Source organism: Caloenas nicobarica, chromosome 18 (assembly GCF_036013445.1).
Source record: "Caloenas nicobarica isolate bCalNic1 chromosome 18, bCalNic1.hap1, whole genome shotgun sequence".
Taxonomy (NCBI): Eukaryota; Metazoa; Chordata; class Aves; order Columbiformes; family Columbidae; genus Caloenas; species Caloenas nicobarica.
This window is the reverse complement of record NC_088262.1, coordinates 2,201,903-2,224,479: the sequence shown is the minus strand read 5'-3', so window position 1 is coordinate 2,224,479 and position 22,577 is coordinate 2,201,903. Positions and strand designations below refer to the sequence as shown.

The following is a 22,577-nucleotide window of genomic DNA, read 5'->3' as shown; positions in this document are numbered from 1 at the left end:
AGGAGCAGTTACAATTTTAGTTGGGGCTGAAAAATGTGGATCGCTTAAAATCACAACACAGGAGCTGCTTAGAATCACAACACAGGAGCTGCTTCCAGAACTTAAAGCTTTTCTTGGGGTCAGTCCCCGTGGCTGAGGAGATGATGGAAGAATCAGGAAAACATCAACCAAAACCGGTATGAAGTTGGATAATTCCGCTTCGGGCTCATGTTGCTCCCTAGAAAGCTCGGATTTTTTTTTTTGAAGCTGTGAGAATAGAATCATAGAATCATTTTGGTTGGAAGAGACCCTTCAGGTCATTGCGTCCAACCGTAACCTGACTCCAGCGCTAAACCGTGTCCCTGAGAGCCTCATCTGTGTGTTTTATAAACCCCTCCAGGGATGGCGACTCCACCACTGCCGCGGGCAGCCTGTTCCAATGCTTTACAACCCCTTCTGTGAAAAAACGTTTCCTAATACCCGATCTGGCGCAACTTGAGGCTGTTTCCTCTTGCCCTATCACTCTTGGAAGAGGAGACCAACACCCCCCCATGCTACAACCTCTTTGCAGGCGGTTCCAGAGAGCGATAAGCTCGACCCTCAGCTTCCTTTTTTCCAGGCTCTATTGCCACCCATCAGGAGATGCTTCCTTCGTGCTCCGCAACACAAACTTAGGTGGAACCAGCAGAAACGCCCAAGAACTTCCACCCCCCCGGGGCACCGGCCGCGCCGCCGCGGGCCCTTGGGCGCCACCTGGCGGCCGCCGGCGGACCAGCCGCGCCGCCCCCCGGCCCTTCCCCGCCTGTCCCGGCCGGGCCTCCCCCGCTCCCCCCGGGCTCTGAGCCCCGGCCCGGGGGGCACCTCGTTGGGACAAAAGCGCCGCCAATGGCAGCGAACACCCGCGCTGAGCCCCCGGCTCTGTTTCCCTATTGAGGCGTTTGCACGGAGAATCGCCATGATTCAGGATTTGGCCCCAGCGGTGGGTCCCCCCGGCCGTTTTTCAGAGCCGCGTAGAATGGCGCTGGTATAACCACGGCATAAGCGGAGAACTTGTTGCCAGCAAATTCCCCGACCATCCCGGGCAAATTTGGGACCAGAAGCTGGGGCTTTCTCTACCTGCCTTCTCAGGCTCAGCAGAATAAATCAGACTCAGAAAGTAAAAGATTTTGGTTTAAAAGTTGACCCGACATGTGCTCGGTCCAGCTGATTTATTCTATATCATTCCTCTTTATATATAGAAGCAAAAGCTGAGAGGTTGCTCGATTTGCCAGCTTAGGTATATATAGCCGGTCAAAACTGGCCACACTCCACTAGGAACTTTTCAAATAGGGCAATGATCTATTTGTGGCCAAAGATACTGACTTCGAGAGGTATCAGTGACGAGAAGCAAAAAGCTGCGTGTTTGTTTGGACCAGGGAACGTGTGTGCGTGTAGAAAGGCAATACTATTGTTTATTATGTAAAACTACACACAGAAGGGCTCCAAAATAGAAATGCCTTAATAATTATCTCACATTCAGTGCCATGTCCACTTTCTGAGCGCGCGTTTTCCATTGAACAGCTTCGTGCGTTCTCTCACGCATGGGAGTAGCTCCAATTAAACATCTGCTGAACCATCTATATCATCATCCTTCTTCCCATCCTTTCTTCGGGCTCTCCGTGGTGCGGAGGAAGCTCCACAACTGTCAGGCAGCTGCTCCGCTCCCGCTCCTGGGCATCGTGTGTTTGTTCCTCGCGTTTCCCCATCTTTGATCACGGGGTGTCTCTCAGTCTCGCCTGACGGGGGAGGGACTATTTTGGGGCTGATATTTGTTCGGCAGGATTCCTGCTTGGCCCAGGTGCCAAAAGGAGCTGACGCCCTATATGTGACTGTTGTACAAAACAGCAGTCGGGGAGACAGTCCCAAAGCCTCCCCAAAATCACCGCTCCCTACTGTGTCTATATTGGGTGTCTCTAGCACGTTTTCCTGGTAGAGGCACCTTTTCCGTGTCATAAACTTTCAAATTTTGAGTGACAAATGTTTAATTGTGATAGGAATGCCCTAAATAAGGCACAAAAAGAGGAATTATGCATGAATGCGCAGGTCTCGTTTCAGAAAGCAAATCGAGCCCGGGGGCTGTACCCAAGGGGAACCAGCCTTGCCCACCCGGGCCAGGGGCCTTACTCATGGTGAGGAAATGTGACCCCACCAATTTCAATGGGACCGTTTCCAGAGTGACCTGCCGTAGGATGTGGGTCGGGACGCAAAATTCACCAAGTACTTTATCGCAGTTCTTGGAATTACTCACTGTATATACTGATTAAAACCTCTTCTCATCGGTGATCGCTTTTTCCATAGGCAAAAAAAATCCACCTCTCTTTTGTCACTTGTTTCATTTGAGAGGGTACAGCGGAGTGCCGCTCCAGAGTTGGCAGTTGCTCTTTTTTTAGAGGGCCCGTAACACTTTGTCTCACTGTTCCTTCTTTCTCTTTCCTCCCATTTTCTCCTTCTTTTTGGGGAAGCAGCAGGTAAAGTTGTCAAACGCAGCTCTCCGCACTCAGCCCAAACATCAGCCCTGCACATCTTCACACACCACCAGCCACGAGCCGCTTCCCAACACGCTCCAGCAAACCCGTGGCTGGGAGTACAGCAGAGCAAAAACCACAGACGTCCCTCGATGTCGTCTGTCCCAAGGATGTGGAGGGATGATTTGAAAACCTCGGGCGGGCATTAACGACCCTCTGGAAGTTGGGTGCAAAGCTGTGCCAGGGAAAATCGCGGCGGAGTGGAAGCGTCGCATGTGAGCGTGTGTCTGCACATGTGGGTGTGCGACCGAAATAGCTCCCAGCATTTTCCTTACGTTAACCTTAATAAAAGGGGACGGCACCTCCCAATTCCATCTCAAGTTTCGTCCCTCTGAAATATGTGCACTTTCACCAGCTGCATATTTGGCCCAGGGTAATTACTGTAGTGCTAATTTTACTTGAGATGATGAAAGCGCTGGAATAGCCTAACCATATAAAGGGAGGACATCCATACAGCTGATCCAGTCTTCTGGGTCCTTTTTTGAGCGAGGGAAGTCATGACTTTGACTTGTAGATTTGCTCCTTAGGGAGGCTGCTTCTTACAGGAGTGAGCTGAAACACAACTGAGGCAGGAGAAGAGCAAGGTCAAGGGTACTTGTGTGCTGGAAAATAAAAGCACTGAGGACTGAAGTGTTGCCTTGTAGTAAATTACCTTATATAGATTAAATTACTCAAATAGATCTGCTTCTTTTCTTTTCTCTCCTGTGAGAGAAGCCACTTCCAGACACCAAAAGCAAAAAGATGCTTGAAAGTCTTTTATTTCTCTCTGAACCTTCCAAAAAGATTCAAAGTCAATTGACATTTCTAATGAAGATTCAGAACAGACACCTACTCTATCCAAACCAGTTCAGCTTGAAAAGATTACAGTGAAGTATGGTCAGAGGAAAAGCAATTTGCCAGAGCTTTAGGAGTGTGAATAATGCAAAGCAAACAGCTCTGTGCTGCGTTCACTCATGCTTTCAAACACACTCACCTCAATCCTGCGCCCTCCTCGGCTTCACCTGGAGGTCCTGGTGACCAGTATCACAGATGGTGATGAAGGAAAGATGAGCTGGTTGGTGATTTCGAACTTCTGTAAACTTGGAGGACTTTTTTTTTTTTTTTTTTTTTTTTTTTCCCTAACAAAAGACCCAGCAATGATTAATTAGCATTGTTGGCACTCGATCCTAAGCACTGGAGTCACCCCATCAGGAAAGATGAACAAAGCCGGCCCGTTGTGCTCTGCTCTGGTCAGTTCTGCAGAGGGTTTTTATGTCACCTTTGCTGTCAGAGAGCACAAGCACCTTCCAGTACCGTAACAGCGACGTGACGAGCCTCTATCCATTCTCTTTATCTCTTTGTCTCTCTCGCTCTTTACTTTTTGCCACCGATTGCCTCTACATGTGATCTCTGGCCTTTGTCAAATCAAGATAGTCAGGATGTGGGTGCTGGATGTTCCCTGTGACCGATGGTCTCGGTTGGCATTTGGCTCCCAAGCGTGCTTAGATCAAAGTGACTTGTGTATCGAAGTGCCGCTCTGAATAAAGGCAGTTCCCTGCTCTCAGGCCTCTGAGGAGGAACGTGAGCTTCTTGTAAGCAGCCTGTCTTCTCCAGGAGCTACGGACCAGCAGCGCGTTCCTGCAAATCCCTTTACGCCAACGACAAACTGCAGGAGATGCAAACTGGTGCCAGCCCAGTGTGCAGGCGGGGAAGGGACGGGCACCCTCCCAGGCACCCTGCACCCCGCAGCACCCATTCGCATGGGTGAGGAGCAAGCACAGCCCCAATGAACCGCCGGGGTCCTGCGATGCCACCACGGACCATTACGTTTCTGAGACTCGCGGTCACCGTGGGCTGCAGCAACTTTGATGTTTCACGCATTTCCATACTGATTTTTTAATACTCGATGGGAAACGGCACAATCCTTTCCCCTCCAGTCTCTGTCACAAGGTTGTTTAATAGGGTCTGGGCATTAGCTCAAATAATATCAGAGGATCAAAGCCAACTTTGGAAGTATTAGGGAGATTACAAAGAAACGCGTGGCTTGTGCCTTCTGACGTGCAACATTTCCTAGCGCCAACCAGGGGAGAGCCCCCTGTGCAGCCATCCTTGCCCTCTGTGCATCCCCCCAGGCAGCAGAGAGCACAGGACATGCGGTTTGCCCCGAATTTTAATGCAGGATGCCCAAGGGTGGCTGAGGAATCCTTCTTCCCCTGTGCGTCTGTATAGAAATGAAAGGCAGAACTCAGCCTGGAGGCACAAAATGGCATCAGAAAAGCAAATAAGCAGCACAAGATCACGATAGCAGAAGAAAGGAAGCTGTGGCATTTACTTGCTGAGGATTATTTCCTCTCTGACGACAGATTTTTCAAACGACAGAGGTGTTTGAGCGGGTGGGCCTTGGAGGGCTGGTCCAAATAATCAGTCAAAAACAATATCAGGAAGTTTAACCCACAATTTGAGCTCGGTTTGGTTTTACTCATCTGTTCAATTTTAGTTTTGAGGGAAATTTAGCAAGGTGCCAGCTAATCTAATTTGTCCACCTCCTTCCCAGCCACGCAGGAGTTCCGAGCAGGGCTGGAGTGACATTTTGTGCCAAGGATCTCCTCTGGTTGCCCAAGAGCCGCATCCCCTGGCCAGGCTCCGCTCAGCTTGGCTTCCTGAGCGGGGAAGCGCAGGGACGGGAGATGCTGCGGTGGCCATGCAAGGTCTGGAGCTTCTCCCCGTCCAGGCGGGACCGTTCCACACCAGCTCCAGCAGCTCTTTGCTGAACCTGCAGACCTGGGGCGGGAACTGTTGCCTTCAATCAGAGCTGACGGTGCTTTGGAACAGCCGGTGCAAGCACCGCTCTCCTCCCCGTGAGCGCTCTGCAGCGCTGCCGTTGCCGCGGCCGTTCACATTTGATGTTCGTAGGCTCAGTGCTGGCTCCTCGGGAAACTTGGGCTTGTTTTCTGCTGTGTTTTTCCTCCCACAGTGGCCAATGATCTAACTCTCTGTTTTTAGCAAAGTTTATTTGCTTTTCAGGAGAGAAAATAAACTCTTATATCGTCAATTACATCGTGGCCACGGAGCCCAGGCAAATTCTTAGGTTCTGGTACAAACTGATAGAAAACACTGAAGGCATTTGCATCTAAAGCAATATCCTAAAATAAAAACTGTGACAAAGTAAGGAGAGCAGTAGTTTATGCGGTGTTAACACAAATCCAATGCTGCTGAGTTTATAAATGCAGTTTTCACTGGAGTGGATACACTGATAGGTAATAAAGCACAGTGATAATAAATGACAATCAACAGAAGTGCAATATGCACGTTGCAATGCAGGAAAACTGTGCAGGGTTTTAAGAGAGGTGCCTCTGAGTCACTTCTGGGTATAGTGTTCTGCTCTTGGAGGCGGCTTACATCGTGTGCCCACGGATTTCACATCGTCTTTCTCTCAGGAACTGCCAAACGTCGCCTTAGAAATTGAAGCTGCCCAACATGAATCACTTTGGTGAACCATGTTTTGTAATACAAATGGGTCAGTAGGAGAGCTGCAGAAAAGGCAGGTACTTTGCATTAATTTTGCTTAGCAAATATGAAAGGTGTCTAGTTCTTTCTGTCGCGATTGACTTTTTTCCTTTCTTGCCGCTCCCTTTCCCATTGGAAATTCTCCGCATTTCCGTCCCTGGTGGCACACACGTGGTGACAAAGGCCGAAGCAGATCTCTGCTTCATCCCTCCTCTCGCAGCCACGGTGATATCAGAGGAAACACGGCTCTGTAATCATTGCCCCTTCCTCAACCCCAACACAACACCAGAAGGTAGATTACCTTTTTTTTTTTCGCTAACCAGAACGCTGTTGTGCCAGGAAGGTTGATGGCGAGATGCAGCAACACATCTCCAGCCCCTGCAGCTCTCCCCACCCTCACAGCTTGGCTCACAACCGTTCCTAAAGCATCCGCTCATCAACCCGATGACCCCCGAGGACGGAGGTTGAGGGGAGGGACCCGGCCACCATCTACGAGCACAGGGGACGCTGCCGATGGACAGCTGACAGTTGGCCGAGCACCACGTGGGCTTTTGAGCAAGGAGGTGACTTGACCGGTGGGAGCCCACAGCAGGTTCTCATTGGAAAACCTACGAGCGTGGACTCCCTGGGGAGCCCTGCTGCTGCTGTGCAGGACCGACACAACCGCAAGTTTGCAAGCCAGAGAAATGCAAAGATGTTCTTACCCTGTTCTCTGCAGCTGAGCGTGAGCCTGTCCTGATTTTAGAAAATCTGGCAGGCCAGGAACACTCGCAACGGGAGCTGTGAGGAAGAGAATGGACGCGTAGTCACAGTTTTGTATGGGTGAGCTGCTGGCTCTTAACCCTTTTCCTTCCAGGAATTGTCAGGTTCCCTCTGTCAGCTCCATCGGCATGTTCTCACCGCTCTGGCAAGTTTTATTAACCATTAACTCCCTTTTCCCTTGAGATATCCAAAGAATGGGAAGGGTGGAAGATCATTAGATAACTTTGAGATTAACAGGAAAATACTGGCCTCATTAACATGTAATTGCTTGGAGAGTTTCATCACCTATACTAAGGCCATTGTCATAGATCCGAATATACATTCCCCATTGCTGCCTTTGAGGACAAATTGCCACAGCTGACACAGGGCTGGACAAGAAAAAATAAAGAATATTGCCAAGCCACAAATGATGCGAGATGCTAGCTTACTGCATTTCTGAAAGTTTATCCAGAATCCTCAGCTGTGAAAATAGATCACTAAACGATAACACGACTGTCTTGCCACAAGGCTTCTAGAAAACAAAGAATGGGCAAAGTGTACATTAAATAAGATATTAACATTTCCTCATCATTTTCAGGCCTTTGACACTGCAGAGATGAGCATTTGTTAAAAAGTGAGAGAGCTCACTTTTTGCCAACAAGTATTTATCATATTTGGTTGGGTCTGAAAGTTTAGCTGGAAATTAAAGGTCTTTTAAATTAGGCATCTTAATTTATTGAGAATGGAACCACATGGAATATAGTGTTGGAAGTCAGTTTTATTTGGCAGAACTTCCTGGGTTGCTGTTGAATTGCTGGTTCCGTACGGTTACTGTGAGCAGTGGATTTCTGTTTGTGATTCATTAATTCAAGGTTTCTTCACCTTGCTTCCCACATCCACCATCTGCAGTAGCAAAGACTGAAAGGATGTACTTAATTTTCTTCAAAATATAGTCACTGGCTGGTGATTTCACTTCACAATAAGACCAAATAAGTCAGCCTGAAATCTTAAGCAAAGATTTTGGACACAAAGTAGCTGGGAAAGGGAGAAAAAAAAAAGTGAATGATTCCTCTGTTCTCAGACATATAAAACAATTCAATCTCCTGTGTCATATTTTATCCCTTCTATGAACAAACACGTTATTATCCAATATAACTGTATCACTGGCAGCACATCTGTATATCCTATTTGGTTGCAAAACACAAAATATATTTATTTGCTCTCTCAAGTCTTATCAAACATGGAATTCTCATTGGATTTACCCATTCCTTATATTACAAACGTGGCTTCATTTTTCCTTGGAGATCCCAGCATTAGATATATAAAGATCCAGTTAATGTCTAAACCCCACGGATTTACTGTGAATGGGGAAACCACCTTTTCCTGATGAATTTTTTCCAGTTGACTTAATGGTTAGAGAAGAAAGGCTCACTTATGCCAGTTTACATGCATGGAAATGGTGAGGCCAAAAAAAAAAACCAGCCCAATGCCTTATTTATGGCACTACTTCTCATCTTGTGGAAACCGACTGCTTTGATTCTACCAGACCGTGTTTTCTTTGCAAGTACAATACAATTAAGCTATTTTCAGCTGGCAATAAAATCCTTGAGAACCAAAGCAGATTTGGCCACTTTAAGAGATGAAGACTAATGCAATCTGATAATTAGGTCATTTCAGTGCCAAGACAGAAAAAGCAATTTAATAACATCTCCCGTGCAGTAAGACAGGGGCTAAAGCCTCTGGTCCCAGCTGGCAAGGACTGTGTCTGCAGCACAACTCGCCGCTTCACTTCCATGGGCATCTGCAGAGCTCGGCGAGACCGAGGGTGTGTGATGGGCAAAGGCAACAATGATGCCAGAAACCAGAAAATGTGGGGAGAAAAAGCCCTTTTTTCACTGGGATGGCCTGGCTGAAATGTGTCTAAGAAAAAGCATCTCGCTTTGTTGCTGGCTCCTTTTCTTCCACCTCCTATGAAAAAAATGAATGTTCTGCCTTCCCAGGGCCCTTCCCATCCCTCGACACCATTTCTTCTGCAGATAGTGGTTATAGCCTTGAGAATTCCTCCAACTGTGACCACTTCACAAAGCTCTTCTAACATTTCCATTCAGGAGGCTCTGTAGTGAGACTTCTGTAGCTAGACCGCGTCAAATTAGAAAACCATTCATCAAGAGAAGAAAAACAAACCCTCACTCACTCTTGAGGGTTAAGTTTTCAGCCGTCTTTCAACCCCTTTGTCCTGGCTTGTTGCAACAGGAAAGGGTTTTTTAGACACTGTTCTTGTAACTTCAGCTTCCCTGTTTGGGGGGTTTGGAGGTGCTTCTCTCGCTGAAGTCCACGCGGACACGAGCCGGCTTTGTTATGGTTCTCATTATCTATATAAGAGATGAGAATCGATATTTCATTCTAAGAAGAGCTTTCCGGGCAGAGCTGTTCCAACTTTAAGCAAGCTGCAAAACAGTGGTGATGTATCTGCTCTACCCGTCCTCAGGATGAAACGCTCAACAGCTCGACCTGCAAGTCCCTACTGCTGTGATTAAGTCTTAGTCACGTCGGCGGGTCTGGGATCCCTGGGTCTAGTAGTTCTGCAGTCTTTAGCAGTTGGTTTGTATGAGTAAAGGCTGAGTAAGAGTCCACAAGGTCAGGCTGTAATCTGTAATATCTTGTGGATTTTGTGCAGAGATTTGGCGAACCCACTCCCGAGCAAACTGGGTCTGTTCTCAGCAAAGCATCTCTTAGCAATAGCGATCACAGCTCTGCTTTATTTCACCTGTGTATAGATGAGCACATACTTCTTCAAGGTGGCTCAAACTGTTGCTATTTCAGCTGCTCACAGAAAGCCCACATACACTCAGAAGAATGAGGGATGCTTTTTCTCTGATATAGGTACATGAACTGTGCAGTATTTGTGCCTATGGCTTTCAAATCCTGTGGATTTGATGATTTTCATCTTACTGAATGAAGAAAATAACTGCAGTCATTCCCTCTTCCAGATTTTTTTTTCCAGGTTTGTCATTCATAAGAAACTCACCCATGTTGTAGGACTTTTCTTCCACTTACAAATGAGCAGAATCGCCCAAGAATAACTCACAAACAATACGATTGCCCAACATGCCAGATTGCTCAATGTACACAAGCACTTATCTTTTCTTCCCCTCTCCCCGTCGTGTAAATTTTGTGTATCCTGCACACATAACACTGGGGACTTTTAAAAACCAGCTGCATTTGGCCATTGTATTTGTTGCTGCAACAATGCGGCGCTTCCTCATTCGGAGTATGGGGAACTCGGCAGATCCTGTAAGTGACACTAAGGGCAGGCGGTGGAAATTGTTCAGCAGCAGTATGTTCCTAAAGCATTTGGGCAAAGCGTTTTCACTGAGTATTTAAAGACAGCTAATGTCAGGGTTGTAAACTTGTGAAACAAATGAGGAGGAGGAGGACAGTCGAAGCAACTACGAGTGACTGCAGGCACTGCCGTTGCTGTGGGAAGCAGGGAATCTGATTTAGAGCTGTTTTGGACATTGTAAGGAAGCTCTTGGATCAGTCTGTCCCTCCGCAGCTCCAGGCAGAAAACCTGACTGCGGATTAACGCTGCTTGTCCCACACCATCCCCAGCACACGTTTGCTGGGTGTTGCAGGAGCTACCATTGCAATCCTGGGCTGCAATTTGAGGTGTGCACAGCAATTTCTGAAGCCTCGTGTGGTCCACAGCCCTTGCACTCAGCAGTCACCTTCGCTCTTGAGTTTTCCAGTGGAGTACACAGGGCTCCCCGCTGCATTTCAGCTGTCGGCCCTGGGGAACGCGGCTTTCCGAGGGCAGAGGAGCGCGGACACCTGCCTCGGAAACCAACACCCCTGCACTGTCCGTCAGCGCCGGAGCTTGGCAAACTTCAGAGTGTGCTTACAAGGCTGTTTTTGTTCCTGCAAGGCTCCCGGCCAGACATTTCATCCTTTTTTTTTTTTTAATCTTAGGCCACGTCCACTGTAGGGAGGACAGGCTATTAAAAATCCTTCTGATTTCTGCACATTTCAACACCGGCCAGCCAGCTTGAGGATCGAGCTGCCACAGGTGATCTATGAAACAAAGAACTGGATCGTACGCGCTGCAGCCAGGCAAATACTTCTCTTGCTCCCAGCCTTGCTCCAAAAGATGTTAGTTCAGGGATCAAAGCTCTTGTGTTGGAAGGCACGTTGGATCTCAGTGAAAGAGAAGGATGTGAGGTTTAATGCTTGAGTGTTGCTTCTCTTGCTAGGGTCAGGCGTTTGCGATGAGATCACAAACATCTTAGCATTTCACTGAAATAAAGGAACAAAAGGAATAAAACTATTCCCTCTCTGATATTTTTCCTTAGTACACAGGGTCCGGACACCAGCTCAGCCACACAGATCCCACCCGGGACCTTCCCAAGTTCCCAGTAAAGTCTCGCAAAAGCTTTTCTCGGAGCTGGGGGGGGCGGGTGCCCGTGGCAGGTGCTGGGTGCCCGTGGCAGGTGCTGGGTGCCCGTGGCAGGTGCTGGGTGCCCGCGGACACAACCGGAGGGACCCGGGCGGAGCGGCTGCGAGCGGGACCCGGAGAACGCCGCTGCGGGGGGCGCTGCGGCCGCAACAGCCCAGCGGCCGCGGCCGCCCCCGGTTCCCCCGGCAAGTCCTCGGGACCCCCCGGCCCGGGTGCCGCCCGCCCCCCGGCCGCGCTCCCCGCGCCCCCCGGCCGCTCCGCCGCGCTGCCCCGGCCCGGCCTCCCGGCTGCCATTGGTGCGGGGCGGCGGCGAGGGCGGGGACGGCGGGGCCGCTATTAAACATCACATGGCAGCTCGCGAAAAAAAGGGGCAGCGGCTCGGTGAGCGGCTCAGTGGGAAGCGGTGCGGCGGCGGCCGGCGGGCACCCCGGGATTGGCTTTGCTGCGTCCTCCCCCCCACAAGCCGCGGGATCTTACACCCTTTGAACTCTCCCAGCACCTCCGTTCGGGCCACCGGCAGGTAAGCAGCGCCTTCTTTCTCCACCTATTCGAGACGCCCACCCAGGGTCGCCCTGGTTTCCCAGGGGCAGGGGCGATGCAGCGGTCGCGGTCTCGGTGCGAGCGCCGTGTCGCGATCTTCCCGACATAAAGCTTTCCTGCTCGGCGAATGTGTGCATGGACGTTTGGAGGGGGAACTCCTGCATTTCTCATGCACCATCCACGAGCTATTCTCAGTGCCTAAAATAATTAGATAGGTATGCTGGGAACACTCGAGCATCTGCTTGCAGCATCTGTTTATGTTCATAACTTTCCATGCACCAGCTGCTTCCCCCCCCCCCCGCCCCCGAAATATTTTATTCTGGGGAAGGGCTGGAAGTTTGCATGACAAGCTCGTGTCGCAGGAGCAGCACCGCTCCATCCCTTCCCATTCTTCTCGCCTGTTGTTTCCTGTACAAGAGAGAGGTCGAAAGTATCGAGTCTTGGAGATCAGATGTGTCTTTTTGGAAGGAGTGTCCGAAACGTTCTGGAGTGGCATGAAATGAACCTGTAGCTTCATTCATTGGCATTATGGAAACGGGGGGAGTGTTTGTGTTTAATCATCCTGCCAAAAAATTAGGAAGAATGAAAAAAAACCCCAAACATTGCAGCTGGGAAGCCTGTGAAGAGGCTGTATTGTTCCGAGGTAGTTCATGACAGTTAAAGGAAAAAATACTGATAAGAAATGGCAGATTTATTCGCGGGGGCTCAGTGGCTGCTTTGTCACCTCCCCGGGGACCCGCAGGTGCCACCGCGGTGGCTGAGCCAGGACCCGCATCTCGGTCCCCCCAGCCTGCGAGGTGTCTGTTCCAGCCTCACCTTTACACTTGTTTGCTTTTCCATCCTCCCAGCCGGTGCATCAAGTACACCCCCTGGTGATGGCTGCTTCACTTGTAGATATTTTGTCATCAGCTTGAAATACCCTGAACCCGTCTCCTTGGCAGGACAGCAGATGCAAATGCCACTTGTCTTTTCCTCTCTCCTATTTCTTCGCACCATCATCATCTGCTCTTTTTTTTTCATTTAACTTATTTTTTTTTCACCCCCCTGCTGCCTGATTGTGAAGGACAGATCCTTCTCCTGAAGGCAGCTAAGTGCTTTGTGTCCCTCGAGTCTCATCCAAATCAGTGGAGAAGCCCTGGGGAATGACTTTTTAAGTAACGCAGGGGTCCGGAGGAAGGTTACGGGGGTGGCTGTCCCCAGCAGCGAGGGAGTGGGGACTGTGGAACAGGCTTTACTGGTGCAAGTGGCTCCTTTGTTCTGTTTACCGAGGGCAGGAGGGGAAGGTGCTTGGCTGAGCTGGTGCTGGTGCTCTCTTAGCAACATGTGCCCGGCTCTCTGCAGGGCTGTGCGCTGTCAGCCGGGGAATAACTGCTCTGAGCGCTCATTAGTGCTCCTCTCCCCACCCCTCTGCTCTTTTTGCACTTGAGAGTTTTTGCTCGGTATTAAACCTTGTGCACCGATTCCCTTCGAGCTCTTTGTTGCAGAGTTTAAACATGCGATGTGAACGTCTTTCCGGGGGGCAGATATTGAGGGGGATGCTTGCTGAAGGGAAAAGTGGGGGTTTGGGCTCCGCATCACGGCATTTGCACACATGTTGGGTCAGAAATGCTGTGGATGCAGCACAGCCCCGTTTTTCTCTGCCTCTCCAAGCATCCCCTCGCAGCAGAGCAAGCCCAGGGCTCTCCCATCCCATCTCATCGCTCCCCAGTAACGCTGTGCTGGTGCCAGTGCTGGTAATTACAGGCTGCGTTGCTCTAGTCCTGTATCCCCTTCCAGGAGGGAAGGCAGCCTGAATTAATAATAATAACACCACACCTAGTGACGATTGAATCTACAGCCGCGTGTGTGCGTGTGCGTCTGGCTACAGCGCGCTGAGCCCAATTATACCAAGATTTGGGTTGGTTGGTGGGTACTGAGTGGGCTCTTTGTCTAGTGAGGGTTGCAGGGCTGGTCCCACACTCGCTTGGCATCTTCGGTGCCGCCAGTTGAGAACGGGGTGTGGAGAGGAGCAAACTTGGCTCGTCTTTGAGCAGCAGGTGGATCAGCCGCATCGCAAGGACCGTTAGGTTTTCATCCTAGTTTGATCGTTTGTGGGATTTTGGGGGGGAACTTGTACTGGAACTCGTTGCGTGAGTCAGGGTGATGACTGATCAGGTGTGTGATGGGGCAGCCAGTGGATCTGCTGGGTGTTCTACTGGGCCAGGAGCAGGATCAGACCCTCTGGCTGGTCCCCGCGCCTCCGAGCGCTCACAAGGGAGACAATTTGTGCTGTAAAAGCAAGAAGCCAACTGTGCTGCAGTGGAGCGTGCCAGAGCTTTGTCCTGTCGACTTCAGGCAGTCTGTAAAGGTAGCGCAGGGTTTAAGGATCGTTAGAGCCAAATTGGTGCAGGTTCGGTCCCGAGGGCGGCTGGGAGGGAGACGTTCTGTGCAAGGCAAAAGGTGCTCAGCCACTCAGGGTAGGACTATGACGGCGTGCGGTACCTAATTCGAGTCCCAAACTTCTAAAAGCAGCCGGCTTGCCGCAGGAAGCTGGCCTTGTGATTTCAGTGGTTTGTGGAATTCAAACAAATGTCCTTGGGTCAGGACTTTTGTCGGGAGAGCTGCATATTCAGACACCTGAGACTTTACAGCTTATCTTGCCCTCCACCACAAGTTTTCCCCTAAAGCCCAAGAGACAATGCAGAGGAAAAAAAAAGAGGGGGAAAAATGCCCAAAACACAACAACAACTTCAAGATAAAGCATTTCCTGGGCTGTGAATTTCAATCAGCTTGGAACAAAACAGGCTTTGAATGTGGAAGTTGAACATGACTGTGATTATTAGATGTGGTTTATAAAAGTAATCGATTTGCGGACCAATGCAGTGGTTTTTGAAGAAGTTTTTTGTGTGGAATGTATTAACAGTAACTTCACCTTCCCTCTGTCTTCAGGTTTCTAACAAAAGTATTTTTCAGGCAAAACCCATCATTTAAGTCAACATTAAAAGATTTTCTTTCTATTTTTGAGAGCGATATCCTGACAGGTGTTAGAAACCTCATGATTAAAAGGGTGTGAGAGGGGAAAAAGTGAATCCTTACACAGGATAGGCAAGACAGATAAACAAGGGCAGCCATACCATCCCCTAAGCCGACATTGCCGAGAGCAGCACTCCAAACCGGGCATTACCGAACTGATCAAAAGCTGCCAAAATGTCTTGTACACCAATGAAGTCACAGATGACTAATCCCGGCAAGCAGGCGTTGGGACGCGTTCTTACACGACAAACACAAGGGAGGAAAAAAGAGAAGGTAAAAGTACACCCCACAGCGATTCTAGAGGGAAAACCGTCCCGCGTGCGAATGCGAGCACGGTGGTTTTGTTTGTCACCTGCTCTGTTCCTCACAAGTGTTTGCTGCCCCGAAGCGCTTGTCGTGTGCTGGAAGGATGTGGGAGGGCTGAGAAACTGTTTGAAATCCCTCAGGTTTTTGGAACACCTCTGCAGGGCTTTCGGGGCTGCTTCGGGGAAAGGAGAGAAACTCTTCTCTAGAGCTGTTGTCAGATACGGAGCAGAGGAAGAGCCACAAAGTACTGAAGCTGCTTCGTGGGCAGAGGTCGTGCTCCTTGGTGGCTGCAGTTTTGTTGGGTTTTGGACGAATGCAGACGAGTTTAGGTAATATTGGTTTACAAAGAGCATGGTGGTTTAATCTCCCGCTACTATATGTGGTTCTGAAGTCTCCTCTCCCCAGCAGACATTCCTCATCACTCAGTTTTAGTTTTATCTCCTCCGTGGGCCGCATGTGTGGATGGAGCAGTTGCATTAATGCATCTCTTCTCCTCTGCAGCGTTTCAATTACATTGCCTGATATACAGTACACGACTTAATGGATGACGCACTTGTTAAAAGCTAAACCTGGGTCTAAGCCAGACCTCCCTGAAACAAGTTTGGTGGCTCCTATCCTCGGGAAGAAGGTTTTGTAGCTTCTCTGCTGAGTCTTAATTGCCGACATTTGAGACCCACGGGCCCCTCAGACCCGGTACCCGTTGGAGATGGAACCGGCTGCCTCGGGCTCCCGCGGGGAAGGTGCTGGTCCTTGTCACCAAAGGTGTCACGAAGACGCTCAGCCGGTCCTACTCCATCTCAGCCTTTTACTAGTTGCATTAGCAGGAACAGATGAGGGTCATTATAAGGTTTCGTTTGCTTTGTTTGACTCAAGCCTAATGTGAGTGTAAAAACTGCAAAGATCCTAATGAGTTTATGAAGTTAAAGACGAATGAATGCAGCCTTTATTCCTGTCATTTGCAGCCAATACACAATTCCTTTTTCTTAGCTTAATTAAAAATAAGCTATATGCGATGTAATTTCATGGAAATCACTGGCATTTGCATTTTCCAAGTTTACTGCTTTTCCCAGTAAATGTCACCTTCGCTTTTGCACACTCCATTGTTTGTTGTAGGTAAAACAGTCCAGGAGACACACATGGTGTGTCACTGAAAGCTGCTTCAGTGTTTGTATTTGAACAGATGGGTGTTAACGCTAATCGTTGGTTTCAAAATAAACAGAAAGCACAGTTGTAAACGGTAGATAGATCCTTTGCATGTCCAGCTTTCAAGTGGGTATTTCTTGGAGACTTGTGTGACATGATCACTTCAGAGCTTTCACTCAAGAAGGGTGATGCCTTCTCCGTAGTAATGATGTCACTTCTGTCAATACGTGGTTGCGCACAACTGGCGTTCCAGAAAATGCTGTCATTAAGAATAAAGAAACTTCTTGCGGGCCCACAGGAGTCATTTTACTTGATTCTTTCAGGTTTGATTCCTCCGAGATCTAATACGACATTTCTCTTTTTCTTGCAGACCATGCCCTCTCTATGACGGTTACTTGTTAAGCTAACTCTGCATGCCAGAAGACCGTCCTTGGTTGATCCAAGGGCTTTTGGGGACTCCAGCCTCTCCCCAGTTTTTCTGTGTGTGTGTGTTCCTCTAGAACTTTCAAAACTGTTTCTCCAAAGGGTTTTGCAGAAACTTAGACTGTTTTCTAAAGCAGAAGCACCTCAGTCCACAGCAGTAGTGATGGGCAGCGTGCGAACCAACCGCTACAGCATCGTGTCTTCGGAAGAGGACGGCATGAAGCTGGCGACCATGGCCGTTGCCAACGGCTTTGGGAATGGCAAGAGTAAGGTACACACCAGACAGCAGTGCAGGAGCCGCTTTGTCAAGAAAGATGGCCACTGCAACGTCCAGTTCATTAACGTGGGCGAGAAGGGACAGCGCTACCTGGCAGACATCTTCACCACTTGCGTGGACATCCGCTGGAGGTGGATGCTAGTTATCTTCTGCCTGACTTTCATCCTCTCCTGGCTTTTTTTTGGCTGTGTGTTTTGGTTGATTGCGCTGTTGCACGGGGATCTGGAGAACCAAGAAAATAACAAACCTTGTGTCTCTCAAGTGAGCAGCTTCACCGCAGCCTTTCTCTTCTCCATTGAGACCCAGACCACGATCGGCTATGGCTTCAGGTGTGTCACAGACGAGTGCCCCATTGCGGTTTTCATGGTGGTTTTCCAGTCCATAGTAGGCTGCATCATTGATGCCTTCATCATTGGTGCTGTCATGGCAAAGATGGCTAAGCCAAAAAAGAGAAACGAAACTCTAGTCTTCAGCCACAACGCCGTGGTGGCCATGAGAGACGGGAAACTGTGCCTGATGTGGCGAGTTGGAAACCTGAGGAAAAGCCACTTGGTGGAGGCACATGTGCGAGCACAGCTCCTCAAATCCAGGATCACGTCAGAAGGCGAGTACATCCCTTTGGATCAAATAGACATCAATGTAGGGTTTGACAGCGGGATAGACCGCATATTCCTGGTCTCCCCCATTACAATCGTCCACGAAATAGATGAAGACAGTCCTTTGTATGACTTGAGCAAACAAGACATGGACAATGCTGACTTTGAAATTGTAGTCATATTAGAGGGTATGGTGGAAGCTACTGCCATGACTACCCAGTGCCGTAGCTCGTATTTGGCAAACGAAATCCTCTGGGGCCACCGCTACGAGCCCGTACTCTTTGAAGAGAAAAACTACTACAAAGTGGACTACTCAAGGTTCCACAAAACATACGAAGTGCCCAACACACCCATCTGTAGTGCCAGAGACTTAGCGGAAAAGAAATACATCCTCTCGAACGCAAACTCCTTTTGCTATGAGAACGAGGTGGCCCTCAACAGCAAAGAGGAGGACGAGATTGACACGGGGGTGCCTGAGAGCATGAGCACAGACACCCACCCGGACATGGACCACCACAACCAGGCCGGGGTTCCGCTAGAGCCACGGCCGCTCCGGCGGGAGTCGGAGATATGACCGACAGACTCTTCCTCTCCCTTTTGGTTGAAAGGAAAATTAAAAAACAAAAAATAAGTCTATCGGTCAAAAGCACGTTGACCTGAGAAGTTGGCCCAGAACAGTTTTCAGACGACGGTACTGTTGAAGATTGGTGGGAAGGCAAGCAGACCTGAGAAACCCGGGCTGGTTTTAGGGCTGTCCTGGAGGGACAACGGAAAATGAACTCTAAACACAAAGCACTAAACATGTCTAAGTATGAACAGAAGGCACATATGTTGTAGAATAAATTATGTATATATTTTTTTACAAAACTTGAACTTGCAGGCAAGCTTTGGTTGGGTTATTATTATTTTTTTTCAACTTTTTCCAGAATGCTTCTCTCTAGGGAACAAGAATGTTTTTAATGGCATAACAAAGGCAAGAATCTGCCTTATTATTATTATTATAATTATTTTTTAAAAAGCTGCTGCTAACTACATGAACACAAATGGTTATTTTTGTTGCAGTGTAGTTTTTGTTTTCTCTTGTGTAATTTAAAAAAAGAAAAAAAAAAAAAGTCAGTGTTGAACTTTTTGGGTTGAAAAAGCTCGTGATCGCTTCAGAGAGGCCAATGTTGCCAGAAAGTCTAAACTCCTTTTGAGGCCAGTAGGTTGATAGCAGGAATCAATTTCTCTCTTTCCAATTACATAAGGGGCATTATGTAATATCAGGCCAATCAGTAGCCTCCAGCAAAATTATGATTCTTGGGGGGAGAATTTAATTCTCTGTCTAAAGGAAAAATGAAATAAAAAATATATATACATAGACAAAGGACTAAGTTAAAACTACCTAAATGGATACCAAAGAATATGCACAGTTTTGCACAGTGGAGTTTATTTAAAAAAAGGAAAAAAAAAAGGAAAAAAAAAAAAAGAAAAAAAAAAAAAGGAACAGGCTGCTTTAAACAAAAAGAAATTCAAACCTCAGACACTTTTTTTGGTTTTGATTTTTCTTTCTTTTTCATTTTTTTTTTTTGGAGATCTTTATTTTGCACCTTATTCTAAAAGCTTAAGACTCAGATCTAAAGTGAGCTTGGACTCCTCCTCTTCCCCCTCTGCTCCTCTATGGGGAAATCAATTCCCTTTCTTGCAAGGAGAAATGCAGCTGGGGGAAAGCAAAAAAAAAAAAAGAGAAAAGTCCTGCCCAGTCGCTCGCTGCAGCACGAGGTCAAGTGCACAACCCGGCGCTAGACCTGGGAAAACCGAGGTTTGAATAACCCTGATGTGCTGCAGGCGCCCGAGCTGCCCCCGCGTCCGCTGATAATGTTGGGGGGACGCGGGGCTGCCCGTGGAGCTGGAGCGGGTGTTCGGGCAGGGACGAGCCGAGCGATAGAGAAACCCCCGGGAAAAAGGTTTTTGAAGAGGAAGGGAGAAGGCGATGGAGAGGAAAAAACCAACTTTTACAGCACAGCGCTTGGGAGTGGCACAGGGATTGTAGCATTTTGTAAAAAGAAGAAAAGAAAAAAAAAAAAAAAGGGGGCAAGGGTGTCAGAAAAAGCGTATTTTCCAGCTCGTTTGGAGAGGGAGGATTTGGAGAGGATGAGGCTGCCAAGCGAGGTCCGTCTCCTGCCGCCTTTCCCCAGCAAACACCCCGTGGGCGGTGGCTAGAACATGTCACCGGGCTCTGAGCAGATTTTGTGACCTGCGAAGCTCTGGCTCTGGCCGGGTTTTGGCTCCCTCGCCCCGAAGGAGCCAAATTTCAATTCTCTGTGCCTCTCAGCTCAAGGAGACAGCGACCCTGGGGCAGGTGGAGGGGACGATAATCCTGGTCAACTCTTGCAGTATTGCATCACTGTATGCCATTAAAAAACAGCTTGTTCTAGGTCTCATGTCTTCTGCAAACGGATATCTGTGAAGGCGTCTGGCCCCTGCCAGCCCTGCCTGAAAGAAATGCCTGCAACGAAATGGTTTCTGATAAGATGGTATCTGCAGTGGGTGGGTCCGAAACTGTGGAAATTCGACATTGTAAAAGCGGATTTGGCTGCTGGAGAGGGCAGATGATTTAAGTGCAAGTACTGAGGCTGTTCCTGGGGTGGGGGGGACGGAAAAGAAAGGAAAAGCTGAACATCTAAAGGCGACTTGATTGCAGTTTCTGGGTCAACAGTGGTGAAGACAACCGAGTGCTGCTAGTGCTGCTATTGCGATATTCTTGTGCAAGGAACATAACTAAACCAAAGAGTATTCAGTGAAACAGAGGGTGCATGGAAACGCAACGGGGAAGGGGCGGAAAAGGGAGGCTGGTGGGGAGAAAAGGGACCTTTTCTCCAGGTCAGCATCCCGCAGGTGCGCAGTGCTCCCACTAAATGATACTTGAGATATTTGAGAGAGGGATGAGAGAAGGGGGATGGGGAATGCAGGATTCGGCTTGTTTCTTTAAAGCAAAAAGAAATTCAGAGAGAAAAAAAAAAAAAAAAATCCCCTCCTTCTTTAACATTTCTGGTGCAGAGGTTTTGGGGTTTTTTTTGTTTTGCTTTGTTTTGTTTTGTTTTTTCAAGTCAGTTTTTCAGAAATATTTTTAAAATGTACATTTTATAAAGTTTATCAAGTATTTTCATATTTAAAGCCAAATGTAAATAGAAGTCTGTAAAGGAGGACAAGCAGAAGAAGATAAAGAAAAGGCGACAAAAAGTATCAATTCTGCTCGGCAGTCTTGGCTAGCTAGTACCTAGATGCTACCGGTTAGCATGAGTTTTAGCAATTACTTGCAAGCCTTATAGGATTCCTAATGCTATGAACTTCTCTTTATTTATTTTTAAGCATGGACTTTTAATTTGGAAACATGTTCTAGTTACTGGCATTTTTCGAAGTTACCGGCTTTCTGAGTGCGAGACTTGTCGAGGGTGTGCATTGAGGGAATCCATTACGCTCTCTGCCGCGTTTGTTTTTTTTTTTTTTTAATAAATAATCCTTTGTCTTTGCCGATTGAATCTTACATTGCAGAATTGCACTCAGCCTCTGGCTCTGGGAAGCTGCTAGGAAGAGACCTGCGATGTACACTCCATGGTACCCTTCCCCTTTGCCCATCAGTTCTGTATTTCTCAGCACACCGGGGTAAGCCCAGGAGAGGACAGACTATCGTAGCACACTTCTACAGCAGCAAATTGGCTTAGTCATTTAAAAAAATATATTATTTTTAAGGACTACATGGTGGCTGGCAGCGTTTCTTCAGTTCCCGAAGATCCTGGGCCAGGCTGATGCTTAATTAGGGGCTCGTTAAACTGACTGAGCTCTACCCGCAGGCTCCAAAGGACGTTGGTTTGGCCTCTTTATCACGGATAAAGTTGGCTCAACTGGCTCGCACGGAAGGTTTTTACTGTATTGCACTTAGGGGCTGGGGAGGAATATGTTATTTCTGCCCTTCCCTGAAAATACTTGAATGAGACACATTGTCTAAAACCTAATACTGCGTACAGTGACAAAAAGCATTTCTGAGGCAGGTGGGGATGGATCTCTTCTTTCCTCTGGCTCTTCCGTGCGAGTTGTCCTTGGGTCGGTAGCAAGGGTGGAAATCATTACTTACTAGCTGTATTTAATGATACTCTCTCCCAGCCATGATAAACTTGTTGTTAGTTTAGCACTCACTCTTCTCGGAAAAGACAAAGGGTCCAGATGTTTTATTTGTTCTCTTAGGTCTTCTTTTTCATAATGGATTACAAGGTAAAACTGAGAAGTACTGTAATGTCTTTAAATTATGGCTGCTCACGACCATTGTAAAGTAGAAGGGTGCTGCATAGTTGCCATCCCACAGCCAAGGAGAAACCGATTTTTGAATGACTTTTGGCCTGCAGCTATTGTAAGGTGAACAATCTAGGCATCTGACAGTTGTCCATTAACTATTTTCCTGTTTGCAGCCTTTTTGTATCAAAGTCTTCCTAATGTACTGCACAAATTGTGGATTGTACAGATTTTTATATATTATGTCTTATTTTATTATTTCTAAATAAATAAAAAAAAATTGAGAATGACCTGGTGTGTGCGGCATATACGTAAATGAACTGGGGAGATGGGTCTGTAGGTTATTATAAAGTGCTGTTCATGGCTGACTGGGCACAGGCATTGTCTGAAGCACTTTAGGAAGAGATGGCTCGTTCTCTCCCTTGACAAAAGGCAGGAGGAAAGGTGACCCCATCGTTATTTCCCAGGTGAGAACACAGACGCGGTGGAAGATCTGCCCCAGAGAGACTGAGAGATTTTCTTAAGGTCGTGCTTGGAGCTGCAGAGCTCCAGATCATTAGCTACAAGTTGTATGAAATAGGAAAGAAAAAAGCTCAAGGTCTGCATAAACTACAACGCAGGAGAGGTGGGGAGTGGGAATAAAAACACAGCGTAAGTGCGTGCATCGGAAAGATTGGGAAAGCAGGAGCCTCATCTTCATGTCTGCCTGGAACATCCCCTTGTTGCAGTGATGCTCCTCAGCGCAGCTCCATCCCCAACACGCTGGGATCCTCGTACGCGGAGGCTGA

General features: G+C 48.1%; 1 protein-coding gene and 1 long non-coding RNA gene across 3 annotated transcripts; one reads left to right on the top strand and one right to left on the bottom strand.

The window, feature by feature from the left end:
- Positions 1-1,206: 1,206 nt before the first annotated feature.
- LOC135996335 (uncharacterized) lies at positions 1,207-11,891 on the bottom strand. Of its 2 annotated transcripts, none has more exons than XR_010607256.1 (5): positions 11,701-11,891; positions 8,965-11,063; positions 6,734-6,809; positions 3,517-6,052; positions 1,207-3,106 (listed from the first exon to the last, which is right to left on the bottom strand). It is a non-coding gene; the product is annotated as an uncharacterized LOC135996335 (long non-coding RNA). The 2 variants fall into 2 exon arrangements; XR_010607255.1 differs by having other exon boundaries at positions 11,723-11,891.
- On the top strand, positions 11,590-22,030 carry KCNJ2 (potassium inwardly rectifying channel subfamily J member 2). Its single transcript, XM_065648205.1, has 2 exons — positions 11,590-11,743; positions 16,595-22,030. The coding sequence occupies exon 2, from the start codon at positions 16,811-16,813 to the stop codon at positions 18,092-18,094; it is 1,284 nt and encodes a 427-aa protein (XP_065504277.1). The 5' UTR covers positions 11,590-11,743; positions 16,595-16,810; the 3' UTR covers positions 18,095-22,030.
- Positions 22,031-22,577: the final 547 nt, after the last annotated feature.